This window comes from Haliotis rubra, unplaced genomic scaffold (assembly GCF_003918875.1).
Source record: "Haliotis rubra isolate DU_JTF1 unplaced genomic scaffold, ASM391887v1 Scf193, whole genome shotgun sequence".
Taxonomy (NCBI): domain Eukaryota; kingdom Metazoa; phylum Mollusca; class Gastropoda; order Lepetellida; family Haliotidae; genus Haliotis; species Haliotis rubra.
In genome coordinates, this window is record NW_025765925.1 from 905,818 (window position 1) to 917,901 (window position 12,084).

Consider the following 12,084-nt stretch of genomic DNA (forward strand, 5'->3'; position numbering starts at 1 on the left):
GTTATGCGTGGAGTGTAACGGTTCCTGGTGCTGAGGGCTGGGAAACAATAATTAAGCATAACACAAAAGTTGTAAACAATTTATAACATCATCACTTCCAGCTTTTCTGAAACATGACCGAAACACTCGTCTAAGTAGCGTTAAACCCAACTCCTTAATTACTTACTACGCGTTATGTACGAGTAACAACAGCAGCAGCAACGACACCAACCACACCACAGGGTATGAAGTTTAATACCGAGAAGGTGACTAATTACAAAACAAATGGCTACACAGCTGGGTCAATTTGCTACACCGTGCTAGGGTTAGATAGACAAGTTTGTACAGGTTTGAGCCTTAAAGGGGGACTTCGCTCCACGTTGCGTGCCCTCGCATTGTAACTCGTGCCTTACGTCATTCTGTAAATAGTACTGGCATTATGTTGGTAAATAACTGCCAGATTCAATATCTGTTAGTAGTCAGACAAGATTGATTTTGACTGAAATCGGCCCTAGCTGAGTGTAGTCCCCCTTTAAACAGAACAAAGTGTTGCTGGATGCACAGAAAAACTATAGTGGTATATATGGGATAAGCAAATACTAGGCTTATCAGACAAAGCAGAATCAAATACAGTACTTATAAAAATAATATTCCTTCGACGTAACTGAGGATGTTACTCCGTCTTTCAAACAGCTGTACACTGAGGTATAGTTACACCTCGTCAAACCGGGAACTCAGTTTCTGTTGCAAACGTAATATACGATCTACTCATATACGTTAATGTGGACCTTTAAATAAGGAACGAATGACCCGGATTAACGGGGTTCCACTGTATTTATCACAAGTTATACATTACAAATGGGCATATGCATGCATAGTAAATAACCCATGTATTGAATAGTATAGTGATAGAATACATCTATTTACTACTTATAAAACACAATACACTGAAGTACTTGGTAATATTAAGAAAATGTTGTAAAGGCAGTTGCTAATTTGTATGTTTGTAGTACTATAATTTAAACAACAATCGAAAAATCCGAATTCTTTTGGGGGATTACAATCTTAACAATTTGACATTCGTTTATTCTCCTGCCACAAGCTCGTACATATATACACATTTTACGGGCGCTTCAAGTGTTTTCTAATCAAAACCACCTTATCCAACATGTCATTCTGTGTGTATCCAAATTAATATTTCGTATGCACGTTTTCTTACTTCAGTTTAACAAGTGTTTTGTTGGCAGTTGAGAACGGTGAGAATTAAAGTAGAAGATACATTCAATAATTGTCTGTTAACAAATCAATAGTATGTTTTCTGGGGTTTGATCCACTATTTAAAAGATTGACAGCCAAACAAATTCACAGAAACCAATTGCCAGTGTAAATATCAGCCATGATGGATGAGGGATGTCGACACAAGTATATAAACACAAACCATATATAACGACACAGGCAGCGGAACAAAGTATCCATTAGTAGCAGACTGGTGCAGAACATATCACAAAGTCTAGCGTTGTCCATGCGTCTGCAGACGTTACGTGGGCTGAATCACGACGTCGGTGACGGCGAATTGCCAACTCTGAAAGCTGCGTTACATTAAATATTCTGCTTGAAAGTTATTTTACAAGTTTTTGGTTTTATGGGAGACAACGACGGTTGGGTGTCCCGTTGAACAACTTGGTGTTGACGTCAACGGCGTCAAGTGTCAGCTTTGATTTGACGTTAGCGTCATCGACGACGTCCTGAAATGTCATAAGTTTCTTTGGGGTTGACAAATATATCTATTATCCGTTGATCCGTAAAGGTTTAGCATATGTATATGTCACTGTTATGCACACAGAAATGTACAACCATGCCCGCGTTTATTGGCAGGTGTTTATGTACTTCTGTCATTCCGCCTGCAGATGATGACGGGGACGGGAGAGTGGTGGGCGACGTAGTCACTGACGCTGCCGAGGAATGTCCGCTTGAGTTTACTCAGTCCCCGAGTCCCCGTGACGATCATGCTCGCCCCCTCCTCTGCGGCCGCCTGGATGATGGCCTCGCCCGGCTTGCCGTTCCCCTTCCGGATTTTACCGTGCATCTGAAAAAAACATTTGACGTTTTGATTGATATTGACACACTCTGTGAGCGCGAATGGTTCTCATGATGGTAATATGGTGACGCCCTGCACTACACGTGTCCCTACCTTCCTACCCATGTCCTGCCCTTAACTCAAACTTGCCTAAAAACTGTTGTTTCTCCTCTCCTATATCAGCCTATTACACATACCCCTTCTAATACCCACATTTCTTCTTTTACTCTTACCCCCAACTCCTTATCACCCCCTCATACGTCCTACATCCATCCATACCCGTGAAGATCCGGGTTAGAATATTGATCCTCAGTAACCCATGCTTGTCGTAATGAGGCGACTAACGGGATCGGGTGGTCAGGCTCGCTGACTTGGTTGACACATGTCATCGGTTCCCAATTGCGCAGATCGATGTTCATGCTGTTGATCACTGGATTGTCTGGTCCAGACTCGATTATTTACAGACTGCCGCCATATAGCTGGAATATTGCTGAGTGCGGCGTAAAACTAAACTCACTCACTCACTACATCCATCCATATTCCTTCTGCTACCCTTATATACCCCCTTCCACTCCTACCCTATACCTTCTACTTTCCCACCTAGCTCCTACCCAACTCTCTTCTAATATCTCCATTTCTGGTGTCCCCCGCCGTGATGTTGCTGGAATATTGCTAAAAGCGGCGTAAAACCAAACTCAGTCAGTCAGTCAGTCAGTCTAATATCCATACCCTCCCGAGCCACTATTCATAGACATGATTCAGTAAACCTAACACTGACTTGAACACTACTATCCAATAGATCATCGCATTTTTTTTATAGTTTACACTTCATTTCTGTATCGGCATGTATCAATATCTGACCCCACAACGGTAAACTATGTATCAATACGACTATTTACTGTTTCAACCCGATAACACGTCTGCTGATAATCGAAAATCTCTATTCATAATAATGCCGCACAACAAAAGATCATCTACTCAACAACTGGTCACAGCTTGTTTACTTCCTAACATCATACCGAAGACCCGGATTCGATTCCCCACATGGGTACAATGTGTGAAGCCCATTTCTTGTGTCTCCCGCCGTGATATTGCAGGAATATTGCTAAAAGCGGCGTAAAACCATACTCACTCACTCACTCCTAACATCATAAACCACGTGTCATACTGACCCCTGCATTGGCCATCAATGTCCCGAACTTCTCCTCGATACAGCGCAGGGCCTCGGTGTATTCCTTGAACATTTTCGCGGTTCGGCCTGGACCTAAAACGTATAAAAACAATATATAAATTCTGCGTGTATGGCACAACCGCTACCAAAAAACGTTTTACCAGGCCGATTGCACTTTTTATCTAACATTAACCCAGTAACGAACAGAATGACATGAAACTCTCCATTAATACAATCAACGAAAATATAACACGAAAGTATATTTTTGGTCTCATTGTGTGATGTGTGCTCTATGACTTGCTTATAAAACAAACGACGTTTGTTCAGATGGTGAATCTTCATCATTAATTTCTAAATCCAGAACCAGTTGTACTTTGTCCCAAGTTAATGCAAAACTAACATTGCATGTATTTATTCAGTGTTGGTAAAAACATATGATTTCTCCTCAAAGGTAATTAATTCGTGGCGATAAGATGGTAGTTTTCTATTATAAGACCCCGAATAAATAGCCCTGATGCGAAACGCACAGCTCATGTGTTGCTTGTCATTTTCAATCAATTTTGTTAATAGCATGTCGTGCAAGAGGCACCGAGGGTGATTGATTGGGCAATGGAATAAGCAGAAAATGGTGAAATGAACACCCTTGGATAAATCTCATGCATTTCAAGTCAATCGGAACATCAGAATTGCAAGCAGAGATAAACAAGGAGCTCTTCCTCAGTTTGTTGTGGCAACAAGTCAGTTTCTGCAGTGGTTGAAACGTGAACGAGGCTCGATATACTTAAAATGCTACTCGGCATACCAAAGCGGATTAGGTTAGACGGTTGTAACAAAACTCGAGCCATTAATCATGAGTCTGATACTGCGGACGGTTAGAAGAAAGTTGAACACAAATGCAGATATACTGACAGGTATTAGCGACGATCCGTGTGTTTTATGTACATGTTTTCACAGCTTTGGCTTCTAGATAAACAACAGTGAATTAAGACAAATTCTTTATACAAATACACAGCCAGTATAGTGGATATGATACCTCTTACCACTTGAACAACGAGCAGTAGTACACATATATACGACCCAGAGTGAGTGAGTGTGTCTTTACATCGTTTTCAGCAATATGCAGCAATATCATAGTGGGGGACAACAGAAATTGGCTTCAAACATTGTACCTATGTGGGGAATCGAACCCGGGTTTTCGGCGTGACGAGCGAGCGCTGTTATCACTACGACCCGAAAGTTGTCCGCCAAGGAAAAACACCTCATCTGTCTTCACATAATTAGTTCTGTGAGCTGAGTTGAGTTTAAGTTTTACGTCGCATCGGTACTGTTTCAGCCAGCGATAATGTAAGCTGAAGTAGGTAGACGTTGAATAGAATTCTATGACAGAATACTGGTAGCATTTAGTGCCACAAAGTGCCAGACCGCCTCCGTGGTGTAGTGGTTAGAGCGTCCGCCCGGAGAGCGGAAGGTCGCAGGTTCGATCCCCGACCGCGTCATACCAAAAGACGTTAACTTATGGTACTTGTTGGTCCCTGCCTGGCGCTCGGCATTAATGGGTACAACAAGGACTGGTCGGCTGGGAGTCCGTATAATGTGTCTGAGTGGGGTATTCATGTTTCACTGCGGATTGGTATCTCAGTGGGCTAGCACTATAAAAACAACAGCTGGGCTAGCACTATACAAACATGGTCGTCAATGAGCGAAAGTATTCTCAAGCACGACGAACCCCATCAATAAATGGCAGGGTGGAATGAAACCCTGGAACCATCAAGATATCGCATTGTCCACTGTGCTAAGACAAGTGCTGGTGTATCATCATTTTGGTGGTGATCGAAGCGCAGTATAATCCAGCTCACACACTCACTCACTCACCCAAGGACTCACTCACTCACTCACTCACAGGCTTGCTCACTTACAGTAGAGATGCTGCCAGGTTGTGGCTAGCATGAACTGTTATCACTGACCTTCGAAAGAGCATGCACGTTAACGTATAACATTTTACTGAAGCAATAAACCCCTTAGAACTCCACTTCAGCAGTTAATAGACACCACAAAACAAAACCCTTTCACATAGCCTACACAACAGCCGGGGTACTTACATATCGCGGGGTTAATGACAGCTGACCTGCATCTGGCGCAGGCTGTTGTTTATTTCCGGGCTCTTTAAACAATTGTAAAATGCTGTGGCGTGTTATTTGGCCAATACTTGGCAACGCACACACCTACTGCTGTTGCTGATGCTGTTATTTATTGGCACACTGCCTCTACTGCCAATACGGTTTTTCAGAGCATCATGATAACCTTATCTTTATTCCGATGTTGCAACCAGTCCTTACAGTCGCGTCTCCGGGCTCAAGGGGGGTTATAAAGAGTAAACTTAGAAATCATAACGGCATTGGAACAAAAAGCGTGTCTTAAGTAATCTTTCCCATCTAGGAATATGAGCGAATGTGTGAGTAGAAGTCACGGTTTCGCCGACATAACACGAGTAACTTGATTTTTGCCGTTTATTGAAACCCCCGTGATCGCTCTCATGTGTAGTATCTTGTCTTCATCGCAGCCCTCCCCAGTCGTGATCAGACATCTACTCTGAGGGAAAACATTGTCGAAGTTTCTACTACATGTAACTGGAATCGTCAACCATCATGAAATACCATTCAGAAAAACATTCAGAAGAAAATCAAAAAATGATCATGACTTCATAGAAGCAATTACTACCGTAGAGGCTTCACACCAGCTTCATCTCGCCATCTAACGCCATTTTCTTTGAAATGTTTATTTTTGTGGGGTTTAGGGTCGATCAGGTCCGTGATAAATCGTGCTTGTAAGAATCGATAAATGGGCATTGGGTGGTTACATTGTATTACAGGGCTTACTGGTTGTCATGGTAACCTGATGGCTCGGATCGAAACTGTTGCCATCTACGTGTGGTTGACCTAGTCCAGGTTATCAAGGAACCGCCAGATATCGTTGGAGATATCCGACAGATTTGAAAACAATTTTACGTCTTACATTACATTTTAGAGTAACACTTAGTGTCTGAATATATAAAAGTTTGATAGAAACAAATAATTCCATTTAAATTGAAAAGGAGCCCCAGTGATTTGGGAGAGTCAGATAAAAAATCTAGACTTGCTTCATTTACAGGTTTCGCAGTGCAGAGAACTCTTCATGGAAGGCAAACACTGTAGTTCAAGGACTGTGAGACAGCTAACTATGTTATAAACAGGAACATTACAGACTCGACCCAGACCAAGGAAACCAATATATGCTAGATAATGTGATAAAGTAAAATTCATAAATACAATAATGAATTTCGTTCACTCTGAGACCATTGTACAAGGCCAAACAAGTGCATGTAAGTTCGTGAACCATTGTCAGATAGCGATGATATCGGGTGTTCCGTATGATATGTCAAGTCCACATGCTATTAATCGGTGGCCTGGATCTGAAAGCGACGATACGACTGTTGTAAACCTATGGAAGATATGACAATCTTAGAGTTACTGTCGCTGGGCCCTGGTCAGTTTTAGAGCTGTTCTTGTCTGGACATTTCCTGCCTGACATTACCTCAGACACATCACCTATTGTGACCATCCAATACCCATTCTCTCAGCAGTTTACCAGCACACGGTATACGCGATATAAACACATAAACAGATAAACAAGCACAGTTGTCTTAAAAACCCGACATGATCTAATACCTCAAACACAGTTTGCACAGTTTATACGCATTTCGCTGACAAATGTTGAGCCACCAAGGTGTGGGTTTGAATCCCATATTCGGTCTAATTATGTTCCGTAGATTGGAAGCACCATAACCATGCTCGCTGGTTTCGTAAGAATGGTAAATGTAAGAATGGTAAACGTAAGAATGGTAAATGTAAGAATAGTAAACGTAAGAATGGTAAACGTAAGAATGGTAAACGTAAGAATGGTAAATGTAAGAATGGTAAATGTAAGAATGGTAAACGTAAGAATGGTAAATGTAAGAATGGTAAATGTAAGAATGGTAAACGTAAGAATGGTAAACGTAAGAATGGTAAATGTAAACGTAAGAATGGTAAACGTAAGAATGGTAAACGTAAGAATGGTAAATGTAAGAATGGTAAATGTAAGAATGGTAAACGTAAGAATGGTAAACGTAAGAATGGTAAATGTAAACGTAAGAATGGTAAACGTAAGAATTGTAAACGTAAGAATGGTAAACGTAAGAATGGTAAATGTAAGAATGGTAAACGTTAGAATGGTAAAAAGAATGGTAAACGTAAGAATGGTCAACGTAAGAATGATACGCCGTGATGTTACTGAAATACTGTCCAAAGTTCGAAACTCACTCACTCACTATAAAAGAGAAATCCACAGCGGGGAAAGCTTTAGCAAGTTCACGCTACAATAGTTAATCACTAAATTACTTAATTACCTCAACACATATAATTGATCAATTTATATCAAAACGGTAATGGTTTGAGAAGAAAAATCAATTACTTTCAGACAGGTATCTGTCAGCTAATATCCTCTAGTTATTCGCATCAACTATCAATCCAGCACTTCTGAGTGACGTCTTAACGACGTTGAACTGCACCGTCAATGCCAACACGGCATATCGGCGCCAGGTTCTGTATATCGCTGTGATAGCGCTGGTTTCATGATTGCATTATGGCGTTGTACCTCATGGCATCCTGGTGTATATAGATGAGGACAAAGACTGGAGGTCATTCAGGGACCACGGATAAAAACAGCAGATAGATTGAACAATGTAGGATTCCACTAAAACGCGTTGAACTAGAGATTTTATTCCCTTGGTATATTGCATTAAGTAAACTTCTGTGTTTGATTCAATTCAAAGCTTTAGCACCGAAGAATAATCAGTCTCGAATAATCAGATTCCTTAGTGCATAAAGGGCAAAATAGTTATTTATATATATGATACCTTTGTTTACTGATACACTGGATTAAAGACGTTATAACCTTTGTATCTTTCAACGCAAATGGTAGATGACGATACCAGTATATTGTTACCTTAAAAAGACAGAAACGCAATTAAGTCTTCCCACATGGTACTTACATGGTCTGGGTGGTGGAGTAGCCTAGTGGTTAAAGCGTTCGCTTGTCACGCCGAAGACCCGGGTTCGATTCCCCACATGGGTAAAATGTGTTAAGCCCATTTCAGGTGTCCCCTGCCGTGATATTGTCGGAATATTGCTAAAAGCGGCGTAAAACCATACTCACTCACTCACTCACTTACATGGTCTGGACATGGAGACCCTGCTCGTTGGACGTTGTTCATAGTATCAACCACTAGTTTGTGTGTTCAAAACAAAATACACCCACTCCTAAGTTAACCCAAAAGAGCCCTTTGCACTTGCAAAGAGCACTTTGAAGGCACACATCTGTGTATTATCACAGCTCAATATGTTTTTCTTTGGTATACAAAAGCTCATATTACACACATCTATATGATGTTAACAGGTGTTTAAACACGAGTATTGTGGCGTGTTTAGTAACATGATGAAAGCCCACTAGAACTGAGAAACCTTCACTCGATGAACATTAAGCTGGTCTCGTGAGAATACCGAGGTGGATACACCATGTGGTATTCTGCTGGTATATATAGATTATTCCCACTTGTGCGAGATGCTGCCTCATCATTGTCAGGTCTCGGCTACAGAGGGGGAACCAGGGCTACAAACGTTAATACTGCCCCGCCAGAAGAACAGTCTTACTGTGCATGTAACATTGGCGGGTATTTGCCATGTGTTCCCCGTTTATCGTCAGCATCTCGTTGCTGGTCAGAGAAAGCGTCTGAATTTGGAACTTGTGGTAATTTTGGGAGTTCCGACCCCTCGTCCGGGGCGACCTTATGGCTCGAGTGGTCAGGCCTGGTCTCTGGCGGTCATGCATGTCACCGTGACCCAGTGACGGAGATCGTTGCTCACAATATCGACCACTAGATTGTTGTCCCAAACTAGAATATCTACAGACCACCGTCATACTGGACCAAAAAGCATATTGTCTGTCTGGAATTGCATTTTCGTATCACTGAGTAGCAGACCACTGTATCAGTGCTGTAAGACAATTCCAAAACACACAAACCCCCCCCTCCCCAAGCCATAAGTTAATTATTAACGGTGAACAAATGTATTGTAAGGGGTATGTACATTAAATGAAACCCCGAGAACAAGAAGGGTTGGTTTCTACTAGTCTAGTTAACGCTCATCACGTACCGCACGTGCATTTGTTTCACTGTTACAACTACTGCGCGTACCCCGTTGTAAACAAACCAATAATAGCGATTTGAAACTTTGGAAACAACTTTTATCCTAAGTTGAATAAAATTCTGAGATTTAAATGTTCAAATGGCAAGGTAAAATTATGAGGATTCGCAATCGTAATTTCACTTTATTTGATGTACTTTTTTGTTTAAAGTAAAATTCATCGGTACGTTTTCACTGCAAACAGACAAAAGATGCAGTGATCACTGGGCAGTAATACCATGACTGTCTATTACTGTAATATGCACGTCGTGGTGTTTTGTGCATATCTACTGCATATTACGATACACTTGTTAATAATAACCATGCATTTTTATCTATATCTGTTGTCTGTCAAGCTGAAATCGAAAGCCAAAGGATTTAGTCATTATTACGTGCAGGTACACCACTTTCCCCGTGTGTGTGTGTGTGTGCATGTGCATGTGCATAGAGCGTTAGCTCGTCACGCCGAGCTCGATCCGGGTTCGATTCTCCACATGGGTATAATGTGTGAAGCCCATTTCTGGTGTCCCCCATCGTGATATTGCTGGAATATTGCTAAAACACTCACTCACTCACTCACTCGTGTGGGAATTTGTGTTAGTGCGTGCTCGTGTGCTTTCGTGCGTGCGTGCGTGCGGGCGCGCTTGTGACTCTGAATGGAGAGGCAAAACGATATTGAGGATTGGAGTAGGGTGGGGATAGTTTGGGGCGAATGGTTGGACAACCAATTATGTTTCGGACTTCGATGGCTGGTACCCTTGTCCCTATTTTCAGCACACATCCCTACCCTTCCCCCTTACTACCAACTATCCACTACATGACATTTACATCGTCTCACACGCTTTTCCGTAGGATCTACAGAAGTCATCACGTGACCTACCCCCCGGAGGGGAGGGGTATCAGATTCCTCCATGTAGACGGGAGGCCTATCGCCTGGAGATGGATCTGTGCTCAGGTATTCGGCGTGGGTGGAACAGATTACAATCCACTCAGCTTCCTGTTGTTCTTGCTCAGTGCAAGGGTAACATGTTTGGACACGATATTGGGGCAACATGTAAAGATCTCGAGCAAGATGGACGGGCTTCGGGGTGAGACTAGTTTGTATCCCAAAATAGGAGCAATGTAACTGAATACTCAACACTTTTATAGATCGCTGAGATAAGAAACTTTCCCTATTTTCGACAATCAACATCAACATGCTATAATTCAAAATGCTATCCTACTTTTGTTTACCGACAGGTGACAACTATGCAATTAGCGATAGGCTGAGTACAGAGAGGTAGACTAAGGCTTAGTCTCTGAATATATATAATTTGGATAGTAACAAACAAGCCCATTTATATTGAAAAGGAGCCCTAGGGAGACCAGAGATTCCTGAGGAAATCTAGACTTGCTTTATTTAGGGCTTTAGCACTGCAGAGAGGGCTAGGCAGTAGGGAAAATAATGTTGTTCAGGGACTGTGAGACAGACTAACAGAGAGGCTATGGCGTCTGGTGTACACAGTATAAGTGAGTGAGTGAGTATGGTTTTACGCCGCTTTTAGCAATATTCCAGCAATATCACGACGGGGTTCACCAGAAATGGGCTTCACACATTGTACTCAGGTCTTCGGCGTGACAAGCGAACGTTTAACCACTAGCCTACCAAATCTCCCCCTTTAAATGTTGTAACAAGCAAGACGACACCGAAAAACTGTGAAAGAGCAAACGCCTAAGTTTTGTACAAACTGTTTGGGTAGGCTAGTGGTTAAAGCGTTCGCTCGCCACGCCCAAGACCTGGGTTCGATTCTCAACATGGATACAGTGTGCAACCCATTTCTGGTGCCCCCAGTCGTCATATCGGTGGAATATTGGTAAACGCGGCGTAAAACCCAAATGCCTCACTCACCCAAGCAGTATAAATGCGACTACATCACACCTGTGTCATGGGTGAATATCGTTACCAACCAATCAAATCAACCCATGCGAGAACCATTTAGGATGTACATTTAGCGTTCAGATTAATGTATTCTGTTCCCAGACATTTCAACTGGTATTGACTGCTATAATGGCGACGTGAACTCAGCGAGACAATGCAAATAGAACAGGTTTCGCAAAAGCAACGTCGCCATTAAACAAAATATGACGTCATTCCTTCCATGACAACCGATAATCAGTCTCATGCAGAAAAAATCTGACTGAATACGTAATGAAAAGCACACTCATACCGGACGAATACCAGTTTGGGCAATATGATGTTTAACAAAACTCATAGAGGATATTCGTAAAGGTGTTCAAACGACGGATTTCCGGGGCTCGAAACCAGGTCCTGAATTGCAGCATACATTCAAAATATTTAAAACAATATTTCACGACGTAGAATGGACGAGATTGTGTTTGTTATTTAGTGAATCGCCATTTCAAGCATCGCTAGAGTGAGTGAGTAACTATGTGACACGAAGATTTAAGCCATACTCCAGCTGTATCACAACTTATCGTGACAATCATCACAGACTGTACCAATGTGGGTATTTGTACCCGTTTTCACCGTGGTGAGCAGACACGCTAACCAATGGGCTATGCCTTGGCCTTGACAACCGTAGTGGTCGTGAGTTGCAAAG

At 42.1% G+C, this 12,084-nt stretch overlaps 1 protein-coding gene across 2 annotated transcripts in view; it reads right to left on the bottom strand.

Annotated features, from left to right (window-relative positions):
- Positions 1-218: 218 nt before the first annotated feature.
- Positions 219-12,084, bottom strand: part of LOC124274673 (universal stress protein YxiE-like) — a 31,618-nt gene continuing 19,752 nt past the window's right edge. For both annotated transcript variants that reach the window (XM_046710032.1, XM_046710033.1), the window contains 2 exons: positions 3,229-3,320; positions 219-2,065 (listed from right to left, as the gene is read on the bottom strand). In XM_046710032.1, the coding sequence (XP_046565988.1) occupies positions 1,859-2,065; positions 3,229-3,320 (299 nt within the window). In that variant the 3' untranslated portion in view covers positions 219-1,858. The remainder of the gene's footprint in view (positions 2,066-3,228; positions 3,321-12,084) is intronic.